Source organism: Sapajus apella, unplaced genomic scaffold, assembly GCF_009761245.1.
Source record: "Sapajus apella isolate SASKATOON/1434 unplaced genomic scaffold, GSC_monkey_1.0 scaffold97, whole genome shotgun sequence".
Classification (NCBI taxonomy): domain Eukaryota; kingdom Metazoa; phylum Chordata; class Mammalia; order Primates; family Cebidae; genus Sapajus; species Sapajus apella.
This window is the reverse complement of record NW_022437037.1, coordinates 2,238,351-2,260,712: the sequence shown is the minus strand read 5'-3', so window position 1 is coordinate 2,260,712 and position 22,362 is coordinate 2,238,351. Positions and strand designations below refer to the sequence as shown.

Here is a 22,362-nt window from a genome sequence, read left to right as displayed (position 1 = left end):
GCCAGGGAGGGTGTGGAGGCCAGGGAGGGAGTGGAGGCCAGGGAGGGCATGGAGGCCAGGGAGAGAGTGGAGGCCAGGGAGGGAGCGGAGGCCAAGGAGGACGGGACTTGTCTGGAAGGAGGGTTCCAAGGAGGTGGCATTTGAGCCTGGGGAGGAGAAAGAGGAGTTGGCCAGGCCAAGGTGCTAGGAGAGCCCTCTAGACAGGGTCCCCAAGGCCAGAGGCCAGATTTCCTGCTCTGGGTGTGAAAGTCCCACTCGTTTCTCCCCACACTGGTCTCAGAGGAGCTGGGCCACGAACAGGGCAATGGGACCGTGGGCAGCTTTTCCCCATTTCCCCAGCCTCAGTTTCTCCATCTGTCCAAAAGATAGTTTAGACCTGATCTTGGAGGTCCCTTCCCAGGTCCAGTGGCCTATTAGGAGTATGTGGCTGGCCCATGAATGAGGGAACGTGCCATGGCAGGGATTCTGCCAGCACCAAAGGCCAAGATAACAGCCATGGCTGGGCACGGTGGTTCATGCCTGTAGCCCCAGCACTTTGGGAGGCTGAGGTGGGTGGATCACCTGAGATCAGGAGTTTGAGACCAGCCTGGCCAACATGATGAAACCCTGTCTCTACTAAAAATACAAAAATCAGCTGGCTATGGTGGCACATGCCTGTATTCCCAGCTAGTCAGGAGGCTGAGGCAGGAGAATCGCCTGAACCTGGGAGGTGGAGGCGGTAGTGAGCTGAGATCGCACCATTCACACCAGTTTGGGTGACACAGTGGGACAAGAAAGAGAGAGAGAGAGAGAGAGAGAGAAGGGAGGGAGGGAGGAAGGGAGGGAAGAAAGAAGGAAGGAAGGGAGGGAGGGAGGGAGGAACAGCCATGTGTCCTTATGGGCTCACCCAGACCTGTCCTGGTGTTAGCAACAAAAGCCAACATCTCCTGAGTGCCCCCCACCCCAGCAACCTGGGGAGGTGGTGGTGGGGGACTATGATATTATGCCCATTTTACAGATAAGGAAACTGAGGCCCAGAGAGGCTGTTCTGAGCTCAGGGTTTGCTTCTTGTTTTAAGCATGGCTCCAGAACATACCCATCTCTGTGAGAAACCCACCCTCCTCTCCCAAGGCCAGTGCCATGCTAGGTGCCAGGGATACAGAAGTGAATGAGGCACCATTCCAACCCGGGAAGCTGCCAGTTGAGCGAGGAATGTCCCAGCAGAGAGTCAGCAAATGGCTCTAAGCTCTTCTGTCTTCTGGCGCAGTTTGAGCGGTGAACAGAAGCAGGTTTGAGCTCACATCCCAGTTTTGCTGTTACCTCTGTGATGTTGGGAATGTCACTTAACCTCTTGGGAGCCTCAGATTTCTCATCCATAAAATGGGTTTAGCAGTATGTCCCAGTGAGGGTTAAATGAAATAATGTTGACCGTAATTGTTAACACATATGGAATCTGCCTCTGTGCCTGGCACTGAGCTAACTGTTACACGCATTAGCTCATGCTGCATTTATGATTATAATTATATGCAAATGGGGCACTGAAGAACAGTGTGATAGAGGAGAGGATGTGTGAGCAGGGCCTTGACGGTCTGGCCAGCCTGGTGCGGTGGCTCACGTCTGTAATCCCAGCACTTTGGGAGGCCAAGGCATGTGGATTATCCGAAGTCAGGAGTTCAAGTCCAGCCTGGCCAACATGGTGAAACCCCGTCTCTACTAAAAATACAAAAATATTAGCCAGTCGTGGTAGCAGGTACCTGTAATCCCAGCTACTCTGCAGGCTGAGGCAGGAGAATCGCTTGAACCTGGGAGGTGGAGGTTGCGGTGAGCCAAGATCGTGCCATGGCACTCCAGCCTGGGCTATGGAGTCAGACTCCATCTAAAAAAAAAAAAAAAAAAAAAAAAACTGGCCTCAGCGAAGGGGTGACCCAGCTGAGGGTCCCTTTGGGGCACCCGAGGCCAGCAGGGAGGGAAATGTTGGTGGCAGCCACCTTCCCAAGGAAGGACAGTGCAGTGCACATGTCCTCATCCCCAGGACCCAGCCAAGGGTCTGCTTGGAGGTAAGCCTCCGTTTCTGTGGTGAGCAATCTCCGGGGTGTGTGTGGGCTTATTCTCAGTGGCGTGGTGGCTCTCTTTTGGGGGTGGGTCTGGCTTGAAATTCTGGCTTGTTGTTGTGGCTTCCTTTTCCTCTGTGTGCCAGGCCCTGCCCTAGGAGCAGCGGTGCTGCCTGTGGTAGTCACACCGGGAACAGACCTTTACCCAGCAGGAGGCCAGCGGTGGGCTGTGGGAATAGGTGGGGGGCTCCCACCCAGCCTGCGGCTTTCCAGGGGAAGGATGCACGGTGGAGGGCTGAAGAGTGAGCCTGGCAGAAGAATGTGCTCCGGACATGGGTAGCAGCCTCTGCAAGACCCCAGATGCCTCGGGGGCCGCGGGCATGGCGAGGAGCTCAGCTCCATCCCAGAGGCGGCAAGAGCTGTACCACTGGAAGGTTTCTGAGCCAGGAAGCTTCTAGCGACTCCCCTGTGGCCCCTGTGTGTGGGAAGGATCAGAGGCAGCCAGGATGGAGTAGGCAGGATTTTGGTGGCTGTGGCAGTCACAGGACGGGAGTGGCCTGTCTGGGGGGCAGTGACTAGAGGCGCAAGCTGAGGGGAGCTGTACTGGCCCTTGACTGGCCCCTGGGCGCTGAGGAGCCTACCTCACCCTATTGGGCTTTTGCTGGGGGCCAGGTCATGGTGGGGGTGGGAATCCCATAGGATCTGTTTCTTTTGGGCCCAGAAGGGGGGTGTCCCAGGGATCTGCCATTGCACCCCTTCTTCCAGGGGTGGTTTGTGGAGGGATCTGGGATCCATCCCTTGCCTTCTCTGGTGCTGTTTCCCTTCTGGACAGGAATTGACTGGCTGGGGGATACTCAGCTGACCTGTCCCTTCCTGGCCTGCCAGCTTCTGGCTGCTGGCTCAGCCTCTTCCCATGGGTGGGCTGCTGGTCCCCTCCTGCTGCTTGATGGAGCCTGTCATTACTCCCCCTGCCCCCGCTGCTTCCCACCTGATTACAGGTCCTGAGCAGGAGCCCTGTGTCCCCACTTCTCACGGGGCCACCCACAGGCTGGTGCTGCGTGGAGGCCAGGTGTGAGATGGATTTGCCCAAACATTGGTTTCCTGTTCTGAGTTCATGTCATTTACAAGCTGTGTGTCCCTGGAGAAGTCGTTTAGCCTCTCTGAGCCTCAGTGTTCTCCTCTGGGAAGTGGGGACAATGCACAAAATAATGAGCGTGCGTGTGCAGTGCCATGCTGGGCACAGAGGTGGTGCTGACAAGTGGCTGCTGCTATTGTGTGTTGATTGTGACAGTAGGTGGGGGGTGAGTAGAAAGGCCCTGGGCAAGGCACTGGGCTATGCCAATCCAGCTCTGTTGGATGTGCTGTGTGGCCCTAGGAGAGTGTCACCATCTCTCTGGACCCCAAGCTGTCTCTGCTGTCCCAGGCACATGATGGAGATGGTGGTGTTTTGGACAACTTTGAGACCTGGGAAAATGGAGTCCCTGCTTCCACTCTGCCTCTGCTGGTCCCATGGCTCTGGGGTGGTGGGGTCGGCGCCCCCCTCCTTCCCCTACCTCCCCATGCTGGACCTGCTCCCTATGCCCTGGGAACCAGGCGGGCAGGTTCTGAGCCTGCCCCACCCTACAGGGTGCTGTCATCTGCTTGGTTTCAGTCAGCAAACCTCTCAGCCCTGAAACCCTGAAACCAGGCCGGGCCTCGTGGGTGAGGTGTGTCCCCGGAGCCCACTGGAGAGACCAGATGAGCCAGGGATGGGTCTGGCATGGTGCCCTCCACTTGGGCCAAACCAGGGCTGGCACCTGCATGCAGCCCCCGTGGTGGACATGAGCTGGGTGCGGTCACAGCGGGAGCTGGCCCTCTTCCTCTTGGGCCCACCGTCCACGTGGAACAGGGTTTCAAGCTTAGGCACCAGGTCAGGACCTGGGTGCAGATCCTGTCTCTGCCTCTTCTCGGCGACATCGCTTGGCAGAGGAGCTCAGCTCTCGGTCACCTGGTCTGAAATGTTCTGCCAACACCAATGCCACCTGGCCTGAGGTTGAGCTGAAGAACTGGGGGATGGGTCCAAGTAAGGTGCTTAGCACAGGTACGGCACGTCGTGGGGTTGGGAAGCGTCATGAGAATGCAAAGAAGGAACTCCTTAGCTTGGCATTTGAGGCTCTCTGGGATGCGCCTTTTTAGGTCCATTTTCTGAGGACCTCTGTCCTCCTTCCTCCATTCTCAGCTCAGCAAGCCCCTTCTCCTCTCTGAGCCTCAGTTCCCCTATCTGCACAGTGCGCCTGATATCCCATCCCCCAGATCCCCAAGCCTCCAGGCTACCCTGGGGCCTCCCCAGTTCTTGCCCAGCCTCGCTATCTGCACAGGAAGCAGTGTGGTCCTTAACGTTGTCAGTGTGGAAAATCAGAGATTAATTAACGTATGGCCACCGTGGTTGCTGTTGGCGCTGGTCCTGGGTGGGCCAGGCTGCACACTCAGCCTGTTTCAAGGACCTCACTGTGGGTTAGTGGAACCTTGACAAGAGGCACTTCATAGGTGTCCCCATTGGTAACGTGCCCCCTTCTTGCCAGGGTAAAGGGCTTTGTGCTCAGTAGCCCGTTTAATCCTCTCAAAACCTAATCAGGTAGATACTGTTGTGCTGTTTTGCAGAGGGGAAAATAAAGGCTCAGAGAGGGAAGTGCCTTGGCCAAGGCCACACAGCTTGTAGGTGGCAGAGCTGGGACTTGAACCCAGAGCCTGTGTGTCCGTGAAGAAATGGTGCCTCGTTTGCAGGTGGTTGGGGGTTGCTTAGTCCTCTCCTCAGTCCTTCTGCCTAGCCAGAGGGGGCTGTGATCAGCTGCTGGTCAGAGCTGACTCACCAGCAGCTCACAGGAGGTGCTGAGGACAGCATCCCGGTCAGTTCCTCAGGCCAGGGAAATACTGATTAGATTGTCGTTGCGATTTTCCGTCAGCTGAGCTGACAGGGACCCACCCTCCCATTTTAAAGGTAGGAAAATTAGGGCCCAGTGAGGATGAAGAAGTAAGGCTCCAGTGGATCTGATGGTTCTCCACCAGCTCCGACCTGACAGGGGCCAGTGGAGCTGGAGACCCTAGACCTCAGTCCCGGCTCTGACACCTGCCAACTGTGGCCCAGGAAGGTCACTTTGCCCTCTGAGCCTCAGTTTCCTTATCTGTAAAATGAGGATAGTAAAGCGTTGTCTTGCCTCCTTTTTGTGACTGGGCAAGAACCCTGCAAGAGAATGGAAAATGAGGGCTTTGAAAATGGCATTGTGGGTCCTCGTGAGGGGCCATTGGGATGAGAGGCTTTGTGGGGTGGGGCTCTGTGCAGGCTTTGGTGGGAGACAAGGTCCAAAGCCAACCTCTTTCTCCTCTAGGCTGTGTGTCTTTGAGTGAGTCAGTGAGTCTCTCGGAGCCTCACTTCCTTTCTTTTTTTTGACTGACCCAAATTAGATCTTTATTGTATTTTTTTCCACATACCTATCATTCCCAAAAGATCAGCCAGCTCAATCCTTAACTTTTCCTACTGTGAGATGTCTCTAATACACAGTCTTTGTATAAAGTATCCATTTTAAGTATATAGTGAATTCCAGATGTGATCACAACTGCATTTCTTTGTGTGTGGTTTTTTTTCTTGGGGGTGGAGATGGAGTCTCACTCTGTCACCCAGGCTGGAGAGCAGTGGTATGATCTCGGCTCACTGCAGCCTCCACCTCCTGGGTTCAAGCAGTTATCCTGCCTCAGTCTCCCAAGTAGCTGGGATTACAGATGCCTGCCACCTACATCTGGCTAATTTCTGTGGTTTTGTTTGTTTGTTTGTTTTGAGATGGAGTTTTTTTGCTCTTGTTGCCCAGGCTGGAGTGCAATGGCATGATCTCAGCTTACCCCAACCTCTGCCTCCCAGGTTCAAGAATTCTCCTGCCTCAGCCTCCCAAGTAGCTGGGATTACAGGCATACCCGGCTAATTTTTGTATTTTTAGTAGAGATGGGGTTTCTCCATGTTGGTCAGGCTGGTCTTGAACTCCCGACCTCAGGTGATCCACCCGCCTTGGCCTCCCAAAGTGCTGGGATTACAGGCGGGAGCCACCGTGCCTGGCCACACAACTCTGCATTTCTTTTCCTTTTTTTTTTTGAGATGGAGTCTTGCTCTGTTGCCCAGGTTGGAGTGCAGTGATGCAATCTAGGCTCACTGCAACCTCTGTCTCTCAAGTTCAAGTGGTTCTCCTGCCTCAGCCTCCTGAGTAGCTGGGACTACAGGTGCACACCACCACACTCAGCTGCACCACTGCGTTTCTAAATAGCCACGTGACACTGACAGCGCTTCCTGGGTGGCAGCCACCGTGTTTAGCCTGAGTCTCAGTTTTCTTATCTGTAAGATGGGATACCAATACCCATTAGGATTCAACAGGCTATGGAGCATGCAGTAAGTTTTCAGTGGACAGGTACATATCCCTGGCAAACTCTGAGGTTCCAGGGACAGAATTAGGAAGACTGGCTTGTGAGGGGGTCCTTCCTAGTCACCCTCAATAGCCCCAGGGGGTGCAGCCCTTGGAGACAAGGTTCCAGTCATATTGGGAGCAGACCCCCCTAAGATCCACAGAGCACCCCCTTATTCAATCAACTCGCTGAAAGGCTTGATTCAGCTCTACAACAAACCCACAAGTGTGTGTCACTCTGGCCCCCCATCGCCAAAAGTGGCCTCTTCAGAGGTGGATGCAGCCCAGTGCCTATGGAGACTCCGCGTGGAGAAAGAGGCCTGGGATTGGGGTGGCTCCCCGAGGTTCCTGGGCACAGACCAGGACCCTCAATTCCACTCCCAGAATTCGCATGCTGCCCTAGTGGGCTAAGAAGGGAATCAGGACCCCTATAGGCAGGCGTCTTTGGTGACAGCCTGCGAGGGGTCTCAGCAGGTTTTGTGGAATGGCGGAGTGGCCTTTCTTGAGCCGTTTACTTGTTCTGAGCGTCGGTTCATACACCTGTAAAGTGGTGGTTTGATTTCCCTGCACTCACCTCTGGGGCCATTTGAAGAATGGTTTGTGTTCGGCAGAGGACAGGTGGGCCCTGTGTCTGACGGGGGTGGGCTTACCTCCTGTTGGCAGAGGGTGAAAAGGGGGCAACCGATGGCTCTGGGTGCCAGCAGAGGCTAAGGGTAGAGCCAGGGGAGCCCAGCCACGGTCAGGTGGGACCCCCCACCACATGCAGGGCCCCGCCGTCTCCCTCGGCTCCCCGGCGTCTTTGATCTTTATCTGTGCAAAGCCCCTTATCATTATTTTTATTTTGTGATTCTTGTCCCAGTTCTTCAGAAAACAAATCTTTATTGGATCATTTCAAACTATAAAAGTTACACTGCTAATAAACATTTCACAGTCTCTTGGGGCTGCTGTCCTAAGCCGAGGGCTGTGGTGATTGACAGTGACATTTGTGGAGGCCTGGGGCTGAGCACCTCAAGCGCTATCCTCCTCCTGCGAGTGCAGAGCTCGGAACGGCTTCTTCGGAGAGGCCCATTTACAGAGGAAGAACGGGGGCTCCGAGACAGTCAGGCGCTTGCAGGGCTGGCATGTGGTGGGGTGGGGACTCTGGCCCTGACTCCCAGCTCCTCACCAGGAGGCCGGGCACCTGGAACTGTGGGACAGACTCTGTCAGTCCCGCCCCCTCCATCCCCTGCCTTCTCGCCAGCAGCACCTGGGCTGAGTCAGTGCAGGGAGGCAGGATGGATGAGAAAATGTGGAAGGCGATGAGGCTGGCACACACCTCAGACCGCCCCGCCCCAGCCTCTCTGTAGCCCGCAGAAGCGAGTGATCGCTCCTACTAGCCGAGGCCTCCGGGACCTGCGGGCCAGCCCTGCCTCTGCAGATGGGGCCAGAGCCCGTTTCCTCTCTGCCCTCTAAGGGGAGGTAAGGGGGCCTTTGGGGCCCTGTAGACAGTGGCCAGAGCCAGGACCAGGAGGGAGGCATGCAGCCAGCTATGGCTGGAACCTGATTGCCTCTGTCTGGCTGTGTGACCTAGCTTAGGTGCTCACCCTCTCTGGCTCACATTCCCCTAACAGGGTGGCAAGCCTGAGTGTTGGAGGCCCTGTTCAACATCTGCCCCAAATCCATGGTGTGTGGGTCTCCAGAGGCTGTGGCAGGAAATGGGAAGAGGTGCTGTGGGCAAGTGTGGAGGAAAGAGGGGTGCCTGGGCTCGGGACCCCCACAGACACCCAGGCCAGGATGCCGCGTGGGAATTTGAGTTGTAAAATCCTGAAGTGACAATGCCAGGGAGAGAGCCACTGCAGGGGGCACGAAGGAAAAGTGGGGTACTGGGTCGGGGGAAGAAGTGGGGTACTGGGTCGGGGGAAGAAGTGGGGTACTGGGTGGGGGAAGAAGTGGGGTACTGGGCGGGGGAAGAAGTGGGGTACTGGGTGGGGGAAGAAGTGGGGTACTGGGCAGGGGGGAAGAAGTAGGGTACTGGGTGGGGGAAGAAGTAGGGTACTGGGTGGGGGCCGCCTGGGCGGTGGCCCCAGAGCTCAGCAGGTGAGGCCGTGGTCTGGCTGGTCATTATGTTTGGGCCCCCGCCAGGGTTGCAGTGCCCACCTGGGTCCTCTTCCAACAGGGCCTGGCCAGGAAGGCCTCTGCAAACCCTTCGTCCAGGCTAGGCCCCTCCGAGTGCTGCTGGCCTTTTGGGTCCCTCTGGTCTCCATACCTGGGGCCCCTAGTGCCCGAGTCCTCATCTTCTGCGTCTCTGGGTTGCTTCCTTTGTATTAAGCACATGGCGGTTCTTTCCACGCTGGCTGAAGACATCTCTCAAGAATGTGCTTGGGAGAATGTGCCAAGAAGCCGTCCGTGGCCCTGTTCCCCACGGTCCTTCCTTTCCAGCTTGCCTTGGCAGCCACCCTTCTGCTGAGCAGGGCTGACTTCCTGGTGCTGCCTGGGCACCATCCTTAAGGTCCTTGACCCCTTGCTGATGCCATCCCCCTACCTCCAGTCTGCTGCTCCCTCAGTTTCCCCCCAATGCCCACCCTGAGGCCTTCCCTTGTTTGGACTTAGTAACTATTTGGTCGCTGGACCAACCCCCACTCTTCCAACCCCTCCCTGACATCTGCTTGTGCCAGGCCCAGTGCCCACGATCCAGTGGTGAGCAAAAGGAGACCAGACCCTCCAGAAGAGTTCCAGCCCTCCCTACCTGACCCACTTGGCTCCTGAATTCTGAGAGCAAGGCTGGGCAGTGAGCGACTCTGGCTCCACCTGGGGCCAACGTGAGAGACCCAGAGGGAACTGCATCCATGGACCCCTGGCTCTTGCCTGGGCCCCCTTGGCCCAGCACCACCCTGGCCCAGAGACTTGACCTTCAGCTCCCACCTTGACATTCAGCTCCTGCCCTGAAGGGTAGCGGGTCCCCACGCTCCCATCCCTCCCTTCCTCAGAGCTTCCAGCACCTTCCTCTCCGGTCCACAGCCTTGCCCAACTTGGGCCTCAACTGTCCCTTGATGGGACATGCCTGGGCCTTCTCCTGGCTCTATCTTGCCCTCTTGTGTTCTCCCCAGCTCTGCGCAGGGGTCCTTCTGAACCCAGCTACTCCCTGCCTGGACTCGATATCTGGGCCGTGCTGTCCGGGCAGTGGGCATGGGCTGCAGTCAGGCAGAGCTGGGTGTGAGTCCTCACAGCCATGGCAGCTCCTTCCAGGGCAGACTCTAGCCCTTCGGGAAATAACGCTCTGTGTGGAAAGAATGCTCTGTCTGCAGGCTGGATGCACCGGGGCTGGCTGGGGCCCCCGAGACCTGCAGGCCCAAGCCTGCCCATCCTGCCAGCCACATTGATAGAATACCCAGGGGGTGCGTGGCTGAACTCCTCATCTGGGAAATAGGAAAATAGCAGCACTGGCTCCCTGGGGTTCTTGTGGAGATTCTCTGGGTTCACATGCGGAAAACCTGCTGCAGCACGGGTTTCGTGCGCCGTAGACGGTGGCGATGAAGATGACAACGATGGTACCGATGTTACTGTCAGCTTCCACCCTCTTTTCTCTATCAGCCCCGGTGTGTGACTCTCTTCCACCTGCTCCCTCTCTGCCTCATCATTTTTCAAAATAATTCCCATGGGTCTCGGAGAGCATTCTGGTTGTTTATGGTTTTTAAAAAAACAGGCGTTCAAAGCAAATTCCTCATTTGTTCTCCCTTCCTCCCCCAAAACTGGAATCTGGACAGACATAACCTCATTCTAGGAGAGGGGAGCACAGGGAGGGACAGGGTCTGTGGAGAGGGGTTGGGGGACATCCCCCTACCCCCATCACTGAGGCAGGGCCTGGGGTGTGGGCAGACACCCAGGAGGGTCATGTGCCCGGTACCCTGGGTATGAGCTGTGAGGTGTGGCACGTGACATGTACTCTCAGCCCTCCCAGGCCACCACCTCCTGGCAGGGACCTGGGACTGCATCCTAGCTCCACCACCCACTGGCTGTGTGATCTTGTGCAAGCGACTTAACCTCCCTGGACCTCAGTTACCTCCTCTGTACAGTGGGGATAACACGGTGCTACCTCACAGAGCTACGGAGAGGATGGTATGAGGTGTCATCCTAGCCAGGTGCCCTTGGTACCTGGAGACTGGGCGAGGGAGGGGCAGGGTCCTGCCAGCTCCTTTTGAGAAAGGACCAGGTCTTTGAAACCTGGAATCCAAGACTGCCAGAGGGGACAGGGCCTGTCCATCATCAAATCCAGCCTCTCAGTGTGTGTGGGGAAACTGAGGCCCAGAGAGGGAGAGCCACACAGTGGGCCAGCACAGGTCCCGGTGGGGACGAGAGCTGCAGCTTCTTAGGAACAGGAAGTGTCTCCCCTCATGGGTCCAAGACCCTCTCTGGGCCTCGTCCTTCATCTGAACCTGGAGTGCCCGGAAGCACACATACTGAGCCTGATGTGGCCTGAGCCTCTCAAGGCCATAACACTCAGCTCCATTCAGAAACCACTTAGGAGACAGGAGCAAATGGCCAGTGAAAGCAGAAAGGGTGTTCACTTCGAAGAGGCATTACTTGTGGAATGTTTATTTTTTATTATGAAAGGAATTGTGATTATAAAATAATTCGAATGCTATAAAAGGCAATCGAAAATGTAGCTCACTCTGTGTGCCCCACTCCCACACCCAGTGGTCCTGCCCTTCCCAGCCTGGCATGCTGCCCTCCAGACCTCCTCCAAGCGCCCAAGCCTAAGACATCTATATGCACAAACAGGAGCAGTTATGGTTTTGTTATGTGTGTTGAGACAGGGTCATGCTGTCGCCCAGGCTGGAGTGCAGTGGCACGATCATAGCTCACTGTAGCCGCGACCTCCCCTGGCTTCAGTGATCCTGCTACCTCAGCCTCCCGAACAGCTGAGACTATAGGCACATGCCGCCACACTTGGCTAATTTTTTTTTTTTTTTCTTTCTTGAGACGGAGTCTTGCTCTGTCACCCAGGCTAAAGTGCAGTGGCACAATTTTGATTCACTGCAACCTCCGCCTCCCAGGTTCAAGTGATCCTCCTGCCTCAGCCTCCTGAGTAGCTGGGTTTACAGGCACCTGCCACCACGCCTAATTTTTGTATTTTTAGTAGAGATGGGGTTTCACCATGTTAGCCAGGCTGGTCTCGAACTCCTGACCTCAAGTGACCCACCTCGACTGCCCAAAGTGCTGGGATTACGGGTGTGAGCCACTGCGCCTGGCCAAACTTTTGTTTTTGTAGAGACATGGTCTTGGTGTGTTGCCTAGTCTGGTCTCAAACTCCTGGGCTCAAGCGATACACCTGCCTTAGTCTCCCAACGTGCTGGGATTATAGGTGTGAGCCACTGCACCTGGCCAGAAAGAGTTTTTTTAATGAGATAATAGTCAACAGGTGACTCTCACTTGCTTGCTTTACTTAATGGAGCACAAGCTCCCTTTTATTGGCACCTATCAGGCTAGGTCCCGCCATTTTTTTTTTTTTTTTTTTTTTTTTTTTTTGAGGTGAAGTCTTGCTGTGTTGCCTGGGCTGGAGTACATGGTGCAATCTTGGTTCACTGCAACCTCCGCCTTCCAGGTTCCAGTGATTCTCCTGCCTCAGCCTCCTGAGTAGCTGAAATGACAGGTGCCTGCCACCACACCCGGCTAACTTTTGTATTTTTAATAGAGACAGGGTTTTGCCGTCTTGGCCAGGCTGGTCTAGAACCCTTGACCTCAGTTGATCCACTCACCTCGGCCTCTAAAAGTGCTGGGAGCCACCACACCCGGCCCCCTCCATCTTTTTACTTTTTCCCGTCCTGGGTGAACCAGTATATACTGATCATCTCTAGAGACCACGTTCAGCTGCTCCCCGCCGCCTCCCCGCACTATGGCCTCAGTGCATGTTCACCTCCTTGGCCTCCTGCGCTTCGTTCTATGGTATAGATTCCTAGAGGTGGGAGCATCGAAGGACTGGACACCCACCCCCGAAAAACGGCTGTCCCCATTCCTGACACCCCCAGCTCTGGGTGACATGGCCTGTTTTTGCACATCCCCACCAGTGTGAAGAGAGGAAATGGAGTCTTGGTTCCGTTTGCATTTGTGAGCTTTGATTCTCTGTCTATGGCCATTGCCCACTTACCCATCTGGAGGTTCACCTTTTACCAAGGCACTTGGTTTTCACAGGAAACTCGCGGCTCTGGCCAGAAATTCAGCACAGATGAGCACGAGGAGCTTGTGCAAACAATTCCACATGCAGGAATCTGGGGGAGGATTGAGATGCATCAGCTTCCCTGAGGACCTCAAACTCCTGTTTGTTCTTTTCCAGAAAAAACCGGGAAGATTCTGACGGAGTTCCTCCAGTTCTATGAAGACCAGTATGGCGTGGCTCTCTTCAATAGCATGCGCCACGAGATTGAGGGCACGGGGCTGCCGCAGGCCCAGCTGCTCTGGCGCAAGGTGAGAGGTGCTGGGAGGGCTCGGGTGGGTTCTGCTGCCTCTCGCCATGGGACCTCAGGGGAGTAACTTAACTTTTCTGGGCCTCAGTTTTCCTTGTTACTGGGATGGCCTTTAAGCACCCCCCCTCCCCAGGCTGCTGCTTTTTTTTTTTTTCTTTTTTTGAGACAGAGTCTCGCTCTGTCGCCCAGGCTGGAGTGCAATGGCACAGTCTTGGCTCTCTGCAGCCTCCACTTCCCAAGTTAAGCGATTCTCCTGCCTCAGCCTCCCGAGCAGCTGGGACTACAAGTGCTCACCACCACACCCAGCTAATTTTCATATTTTTAGTAGAGATGAGGCTTCACCATATTGGCCAGGCCAGTCTCAAACTCCTGACCTCATGATCCACCTGCCTTAGCCTCCCAAACTGCTGGGATTACAGGCATGAGTCACCTCACCTGGCCTCTTGTTTATTATTTTTTGAGACAGAGTCTTGCCCTGTCACCTAGGCTGGAGTGCAGTGGTGCAATCTCAGCCCATTACAACCTCTGCATCCGGGTTCAAACCATTCTCATGTCTCAGCCTCCTGAGTAGCTGGGACCACAGGCAAGCACTACCATACCCAGGTTTTTTTGTGTGTGTGTTTTTAGTAGAGACGGGTTTCACCATGTTGGCCAGGCTGGTCTTGAACTCCTGGCCTCAAGTGATCTGCCCACCTCATGAGCCACCATGTCTGGCCTATTAATTTTTTTTTGAGACAGGGTTTTGCTGTTGCCCAGGCTGGAGTGCAGTGGTGCAATCATGGCTCACTGCAGCCTCAACCTTTCCAGCTCAAGTGATCCTCCCACCTCAGCCTCCCCAGTTACTGGGACTGCAGGTGTACACCACCACTCTCAGCTAATTTTTGTATTTTTTGTAGAGATGGGCTTTTGCTGTGTTGCCCAGGCTGGTCTCAAACTCCCGGGCTCAAGTGATCCTTCAGCTGCAGTCCCCCAAAAGTGCTGGGATTACAGGCAGGAGCCACCACGCCTAGCCTCCTTCCCACTTCTGAATGGGTGGGTAACCCAGGTCGTGGTGTTGAGATCCCTTCAGTCACCATGGGTGACTCCTCTCAGCTCACCTCCCCCACCATCAGAGCTGGGGCTCTAGAGTATTGATAGTCTCCGATTCAAGGCAAGCTCCTCCTGTAAGCCTGAGTTTACTCCTCTGTCAAATGGGAGGAGAACACCTCCTTCCCAGGGTGGCTGTGCCTGAACAGGGAAGGTGCTGTCACTGGCCTCATGATCTGCTATGTTATAAATAGTAGGATGCTGTTTGCTAAGGAAATAATTGTCAAGTGAGGGACTGGAAGAAGCCTGGCTCCAGCCTGAGGGTCAGTATGGGCCAGAGGGGGCTGGCAAAGCCTTCTGGGAAAAGGAACCTGTGATTGACTCAGACACGGGGCCGGGGGTGGGACTCGGGAGATGCTCCCACCTCGCCCTCACAAAGTGCTGAGGTTACAGGCCTGAGCTGATGCACCTGGCCAGGGCTGAGCCTTTAAGTGGCTCCTTCAGGATGGTGGAGGCAGGGCCTGCGCAGGGCCCTTTCTGCTGTGACTGCAGCCTGCCTGGTAGAGGGAGATCAGGACCGTGTGTTGGAGCTACTCAGAGCATCACCTTTGCTTTTGGATCCAGAAAAGGTTGCCTCTTCCCCAGTGTCGTGGTAACCTCTTAACCCCGTGGCAGCAGAGGGGCCCTGCTGTGGCCTGGCCTGGGCATCTGGCAGGTTCGCACCTGTATTGTAGGAAAGGAAGGAAATGAGGCCTTGGACTCAGCCCAGGTGAGTGGGGCCAGAATGGCCCCTGTCTGGAAAGAAATGTCACAGGCAGCTGAAGTCTTAATAATCTAAGACAAGCGGGCGCCAGCTGAGGGCGTTAAGCATTTCCTCTGCGTGAGGCCCCATTTACTCTGGGGAGGCAGGAGTGTGTATTTATTATAGAAAAATAGCAACATGTAAGCAAGGAGAGTGAAACGAAATCACTCACCCACAATCCCTGAAAAGCAGGTATTTTTGGTCTTATTTTGCCACTCAGGAAACAGATTATCACAGTGTAAAGTCACAATAACATCATAATACTAGAGATGTTTTTATCACCACTGGTGATTAATACTAACAATGGTTTTTATTAGAAACAATAGAATACAATAAAATTTGAACCAAATTCCTTCTCATAGAGAACAAAATAAAAAAATTAGTGATAATGATAACACAACAAAAATAAGAATAATCAAACAGCAGTTGTCTTTTTGTTTGTTTTTTGCTTTTTTTTTTTAGACAGTCTCACTCTGTCACCCGGGCTGGAGAGCAGTGGCACGACCCCGGCTCACTGCAACCTCTGCCTTCCGGGTTCAAGTGATTCTCGTACCTCAGCCTCCCCACTAGCTGGGACTACAGGTGTCCGCCACCCACCCAGCTAATTATTTGTATTTTTAGTAGAGACAGGTTTTCAGCATGTTGGCCAAGCTGGTCTCGAACTCCTGACCTCAGGATCTGCCTGCCTTGGCCTCCCAAAGTGTTGGGATTACAGGTGTGCGCCACTGTGCCTGGCTAAAACAGCAATTGTCTTGTGCCTATATTGTTTGCTCAGCCACCTGGCCCCACTCTAAGGGAGGGGCTATGATGATGCGGGCATCACAGATGTGGACATTGAGGCTCAGAGGGGCAGAGCTGCTTGTCCAGGCTCTGGCGGTGGGTGGTGGTGCCAAGACAGGAGTCCTGGTTGTCTATGACCTTGGGGCCTGTGCTGTCTCTGACTGAGGCATTGGAGAGCTTTGCAGAGTCTAAACCATTTTGCCTGGGCTGTCGAGTTCCGTTTCATTTCCTGCAGGCCTTCCAATCGAAACACGACTCTGCCATTTGAAAGTCTTAAAAATAAAACCCAAACCCACAGCCAGCCACCCATTGCGAGCTCCCTGGGATCTGGGGGTGGACTGGGTGGTGGGGGTTGTTGAGCCTGCCTCCATCACTAGCCCACTTCTGCACAGCCTCCTGCTGGGACTGGCCCTATCGCTGAGTTCGTGTCCCTATGTCCTGGGGCTCCTGCCCGAAACAGGGAGGAAGATGAAAACCAGAGGCCTCTTGCTAGGGTGTTATGAGAGCTCTCTGCTCTTTCTAGAAAAGACAGGGATTTGAGCTGGGTGTGGGAAGTTTATATATAGACCACTGAGGGCAGCTCCGTGCCTTGGGCAAAGCCCACTGTGTGTGGGGTGGAGGGTGGTAGGGGAACCATTTTCTTTTCCTGTAAATATTTTCGTCCCTGGTAGGAAGAAGCCTGCAGGTCCTATTGTGTGAGCACAATGGGCTCTCCTCCAGGAGTGTTTTGTGTTTCCCCTTGAAAAGCAGCAGGGAGGGAGTGGGGAGAGGGGGACACGGTGAAGGGTGCGCAGGGCCAAGAGGAGACAGGACTGCGGGGTTGGGCCTGGGCAGAGCCAGGAAGCCAGGAAGGTGCAGGCACAGTGGCAATCACCCTTTCTCCCATGACTGCTTCGGAGAATTGTTTCTTTTTGCAAAAGGCACCTTGTTTATTTTTGAGACAGAGTTTCACTCTTGTTGCCCAGGCTGGAGTGCAGTGGCTCGATCTCGGCTCACCACAACCTCTGCCTCTCGGGTTTAAGCAATTCTCCTGCTTCAGCCTCCCGAGTAGCTGGGATTATAGGCATGTGCCACCATGCCTGGCTAATTTTTCTATTTTTAGTAGAGATGGGGTTTCACCATGTTGGCCAGGCTGGTCTTGAACTTCTGACCTGGTGATCTGTCTGCCTCGGCCTCCCCAAGTGCTGAGATTACAGGCGTGAGCCACCATGTCAGGCCAAAGGCACCTTGTTTATTGTAGGACAAATAGAATTTGCTAAGAAACAGAGGAACACTGTACTTCCCTGGATTCCCTCACATCCAAGATGAAGCCTCTCCCATTGTGGTCTCTCTCCTTCCAGAAGCTTCCTGGTGCTTGTCTGCTCAGGACACCTTACACCTGGCCATAGCTTCCGATTGGACCCCCAACCCTGGTTTAAAAATCCCCCTTCCCCATTCCTGGATAAGTCAGTCCCTGGGGCTGGGAAGCTGTCACAGATGCTGAGTCCTACTAGTAGTGGTCATGGCGGTCCTGTGTATTAAGCACCTGCCTGTCAGGTGCCAACTCTTATGATTCCCATTTTACAGCTGAGGAAACTGATGCTCAAAGTGACGAGACACACTGTGAGTCAGGCAGAGTTGGGCTTTGTAGGAAGGTCCTGGCATTTTGCAGCCCACTTATGTTACCAGCCTACTTAGGTCACCAGCCTGCCAGGACTCGGGTCAGACATCAAACACCCCCAGAGAGAGGCACTCTCCATCCCCACCCAGATTGAGGGAGGCCGTCTCATCAGCCATCAGAGCTGGGAGATTCTCTGGAACCACCTTGTTCAAGTTGTCATTGCCCTGAGGGGAAATGGAGGCCTAGGGCCAGGGATAGACTTGCCCAGGCACTGGGGCCATTGAAGTCCTGGCCTGTGGGTGTGTCCCCTGCGCCTGGAGCGACCGCAGGGTACCGGTGCTGCAGCTGTAGGTGGGTGAGGAGCAGCCTGGTGCAGTAGGTGGGTTCCTGTCCTGGGTTCAAGTCCTGGTATCGCCACCCTGCCTGGACCCTGGGTGAGCCCCTCCACAGCTCTGAGCCTCAATCTTCTCATCTGCAGAATGCGTGAGAGGCAGCCAGGCTTCAGAGGCTTTGGGAGGAGCCTGGGAGATCCAAAGTGGAGGGCGTACTAGGCCAGGGGCTTGCACACAGGCTCTGCTGGCTGGGCTGTCAGCTTCATGGGGAGCGCTCCCCCAGCCCCCGATCTGGGCCTCATTCCCCGCCCCCTCCTGCCCACAGGTGCCACTGGACGAGCGCATCATTTTCTCGGGGAACCTCTTCCAGTACCAGGAGGACAGCAAGAAGTGGAGGAACCGCTTCAGCCTCGTGCCCCACAACTACGGGCTGGTGCTGTATGACAACAAAGTGGTGAGGCCGCCCCGGCGCCGCGCTGAGCCGCCTCGCCTTCTCCATGTGTGCCTCCTCCCCACTCGGAAACTTCGGCCCCAGAAGCCACCCTCACAGCCCGCACGTGGTCACCAGGGCCAGAGCGCAACCTCAGCCCCTCCCCTCACCCAACCTGCAGGCTGCCCTGGGTGCACTCTGGACAGCAGCCCATTCTTCATCTCTGGGGAATACCGCTGACTCCTGTCCCTCATAACCAACTGTCACTCACTCCTCCCCATCCCTCTAATCTCTCTCCAGTCCTTCCAGCTCCAGGGCGCTGAGCCCCTTCCTCCTGCCACCTCCTTTCTCACTGGGCTTCCTGCCTCTCTGGGAGGAATGTGCCTTGTCTTTTCCTTGAACCCTCGGGAAAGCCCCACCTGGTTGAGCCACAGACCTGATTTCTTCAATTGCACGTTTCTCCAGAGCAGCCAGAAGAACAGGCCTCTGCCCTGTATTTCAGGGCAGATCAGTGTTAGAGCAGCATAAAGTCAGGAACAACCCCGTGCCCCAGAGTAGTGGTTCTCAAATGGTAGGGCATCCCATTCACCAGAGGGCTCGTTGAAAGACCGGATGCTGGGCTTTCACCCCCCATTCCAAGTTTGATTCAGATCTAGGATGGAGCCAGTATTTGCATTTCTAATAAGTTCCAGGGTGGTGTTGAAGATCTGGGACCATGTTTTGCAAATCAGTGCCCTACAGATGCTGAGCCACTTTCAGGAACTGGGTTGTATAGTGACACCTAGTGGCAGGGAGTAGCATGGCAGCCCTGCTATATGAGCTATTCCATCAAAACCGCTTTCACCCCCTGCTACTGGTGTAAGTTTCTGGAGCAAATTCTCCTCCAGAGGACATTTATGTGATGCTCAGAACCTAGGAAGTTGGTGGGGGCAGTCCAAGGTAATTGTCAAATACCCCAGGCTCTGGAGACAAATAGTCCTGTTCATGTCCTAGTTCTGCTACTTCCCAGCTATGTGAAGTTGTGGGTGTTCATGTTTTGGATTGGGAGAATTCTGTGAAATGAAGCATGCAATGCCTTTAGCACAGGGCCTGATGTGTAAGAAATAACTAGTGGAGCTGCTGGCAACAGAGGCAATAGCAACAGTAGCAGCAGTAAGAACAACACCTCGGCCAAGCTCGCTGAGTTCCTGTGGTGTGCCAGGCACCACCAATTAGCTCACTCAATCCTCACATGGCTCTGTGAGGCAGGAATGGTTATTACCTTGGTTTTATTTTTATTTAAAAATGTTTTCCTCATCCTGAATATTCTTGATTACCTGGTTTTATGATGAGGAAGCTGAAGCTCAGGCATTTAAGGAACTTTATCCTCAGCATCACACAGACACTACCCAGTGGAGCTAGGAATTCAGCCCAGAGCCGGGGTCTAGGTTGCTATACCATTCTGCTCTAATCACCATGATAGTCATACTTTTCCCTCTGTTCCTCTCTTGCCTTTTCTTTCCCCTTCTTCTCTTTACTCTGGGCCACACTGAGTAGGGCCCTGAAGCCAGGTGGGAGTTGGGCTTGGCCACACCCTGAACACTCAGGGATCATTTCTCTTGCTTTCCTCAGGCCTATGAGCGGCAGGTCCCACCACGAGCTGTCATCAACAGTGCAGGCTACAAAATCCTCACTTCCGTGGACCAATACCTGGAGCTTGTTGGCAACTCCTTACCAGGTAAAGGAGCACCCACCCCAGGCCATGAAGCCCTCCACAGGCCTGCGGAGCTGGCCAGGGGAGCGGTGGCCCTGAGCCCATTGCTTTCAGACCCACATTTGCAGAGAGACCAGCTAGTCCTAGAGCTGTGAATGGGGGACCTCGCCGTCTGCCTTTCCCATCTCCCTAAGTCCTTGAGGGCCTCCTGGGAGATGTCTGGTGACCCTTGCCTTGTAAATCTGTGAGTCACCACCATATGTGTCATGACTTATTCTTCTTGGTATCCTGCTTTTGCTTCACCTTGGCTGAAATTCCCCAGCAGCCTTACAGGAACAACACTGGCCTCTCTGATGATCCCTGGGAACCAGGGGGCAGGGGGCAGGGGACATGTCCACCCAGGGGGCAGTTTGTGCCTCAGGGACTTGAAAGTAGAGTCTTGCTTTAATTCTGTGGTGATGGAGGGCTTGGGTGAGCGGCATCCTGGATTCCAGTGTGAGTCTGGCTTTGTCTCACTGTGTCTGCTCGGGTGAGTCACTCCCCTCTCTGAATCTCAGCCGCTTCAGTGCCTACAAAGCACAGGCACTAAGAGGACTGCCCTCAGGGTGTTGTGTGGACCCTGGAGGGGCTGTGTGCCCAGCACAGCCCAACCCAGAGCCAGGGCAGAGAGAATAACTGTTATTGTTGTATTCTTAACAAGCAGTGGCAGGGTCGTAACCCAGGACCAGCTATCTCGCTGGATCTTACATATCCTTGAAAATGAAATCTAAGGAGGGAAAAATTCCTTTTGGTGTATTTTGTTCCTCCCACATGCCTCCCTCCCCATGTGGACACTTAAGCCACACTTTGGCCTCCACAGCCAAAATTTGAAGGGAAACCCAAGAAGGTAGTGCTTGGCTCTTGAACCTGGGGCCTCCGACCTTGTGTTGTTTTTGCTTTACAGAGTTTAGAACCTTACCCAAGAGTGGGTGGATGTGACTTATTACCCATTCTGAGAAATGGTTCTCGCCAGGCGTGGTGGCTCACGCCTGTAATCCCAGTACTTTGGGAGGCCAAGGTGGGCAGATCATGAGGTCAGGAGATCAAGACCATCTTGGCCAACATGGTGAAACCCCTTCTCTACTAAAATACAAAAAATTAGTTGAGCGTGGTGGCATGCGCCTGTAGTCCCAGCTACTTGGGAGGCTGAGGCAGGGGAATAGCTTGAACCCAGGAGGCAGAGGTTGAAGGCTGCGGTGAGCCGAGATGGTGCTACTGCAGTCCAGCCTGGTGACAGAGCAAGACTCCGTCTCAAAAAAAAGAAAGAAATGGGTCTGCACAGATGCTGGACTCGGGTTTGGAGCTGAGAAGGACAGCCAGAAAGAAGGCTGCTCGTATCCCCCTGGCTCGCTGGTCAGCCTGGGACAGGCCAACCTTCTCTGGGCCTGAGCCTGCCCTCAGAGCTGGGGCCAAGGGATCAGTTCTCTGCCATCCTCTGCTGCCTGAGGGCAACCACAGAGGGTATCTGCTCAGCAGGTTCTGTGTCCACAGGGACCACAGCAAAGTCGGGCAGCGCACCCATCCTCAAGTGCCCCACACAGTTCCCGCTCATCCTCTGGCATCCTTACGCGCGTCACTACTATTTCTGCATGATGACAGAAGCCGAGCAGGACAAGTGGCAGGCTGTGCTGCAGGACTGCATCCGGCACTGCAACAATGGTGAGCAGCCTGTGGGTGCGGGGGTGGTGGGAGGGAGGGGCAGGACCCGGGTTATTGCTAAATGGTGACGCCTAGTGGCTGAGTGTGGTGTGGCAACCCTGCTCTACGAGCTGTTCTAATTTCTCTTCTGGGGTTATAAGAAACCATGTAATACCACCCTTAATTTTATTTCTTGATGAAGACAGTTTTGTGCTGCTTAGGAAAATTAGGAAATTATTCACAGAGGGGTATGGTTGTTGATCCCTTGGATGCTGAGTCACAGTCACAATCCTGATTCTATTTTCCAGCTATATGATCTTAGGGAACTGACTTACCTGTTGGAGCTCCTGTAAAGTGGGGAATACTCCTTTGTGTGTTTTAAGCGGTTTGTGAGGATTCACAGAGTCTACCTCATGCTTGATAAAGATTTTTTTTTAAATATCTTTTTTTTTTTTTTTTTTTCTCCACCAACCATCAGGGTGATTTGGAAACCTCACAGCCTCCCTCAGGGCCTCATTGCTCTCATCTGTAAACTTAGGAGGTGACTCTTCCAGGTCACTCATTTATTCAACAGACATTTTTAGTATCTACTCAGAAGCCCCAGATCTAGGCACTGGGGTGCAACAAGAAACATTCCCTGCCCTCATGCAGTTGGCAGTCTGGTAGGGGAGACAGATGCTAGACAGATGAGGTTGCTGGGGTGACGGCTCACAGCTATGCTGGTTGCTGGGCGGAGCCACCCCGGGAGCCCTGAGGTGTGTGTGTTGGGGGAGGGGTTGGTCAGGGCAGGCTCCTTTGAGGAGGTTATGGTTCAGCTTCAGCTGAGTCCTGAAGGAGGAGATGCCAGGGCCCATCACATCCTTCGTAGAGGAGAGGGGAGGAGTATGCCAGGCAGCCAGCATGAAGGGAGAGCCACAGGTGGTAGGGGTAGGCCTGGAGGAGGAACTGTACAAGGACCTGAAGCGGGGAGGGGATGACCTGAAATGGGGCTCAAGGGGGGCCTCTGGGGTCAGGTCTGGAAGAGTCTTGAAGGCCTCTAAGGAATTTGATCAGGAAGGCTGAGGATGGTCTTCCAAGGTGAGGGTGGTGCCCTGGGGAAGGAGCAACGCAGTCCTGGACCCTGAACTG

The 22,362-nt window shown here is 54.5% G+C and overlaps 1 protein-coding gene across 1 annotated transcript in view; it reads left to right on the top strand.

Annotated features, from left to right (window-relative positions):
- NIBAN2 (niban apoptosis regulator 2) overlaps window positions 1-22,362 on the top strand; it is a 57,921-nt gene that overhangs the window by 24,326 nt on the left and 11,233 nt on the right. The window contains exons 2-5 of the mRNA XM_032257306.1: window positions 12,765-12,895; window positions 17,760-17,888; window positions 19,476-19,581; window positions 21,088-21,255. Coding sequence (XP_032113197.1) covers window positions 12,765-12,895; window positions 17,760-17,888; window positions 19,476-19,581; window positions 21,088-21,255 — 534 coding nt within the window. The remainder of the gene's footprint in view (window positions 1-12,764; window positions 12,896-17,759; window positions 17,889-19,475; window positions 19,582-21,087; window positions 21,256-22,362) is intronic.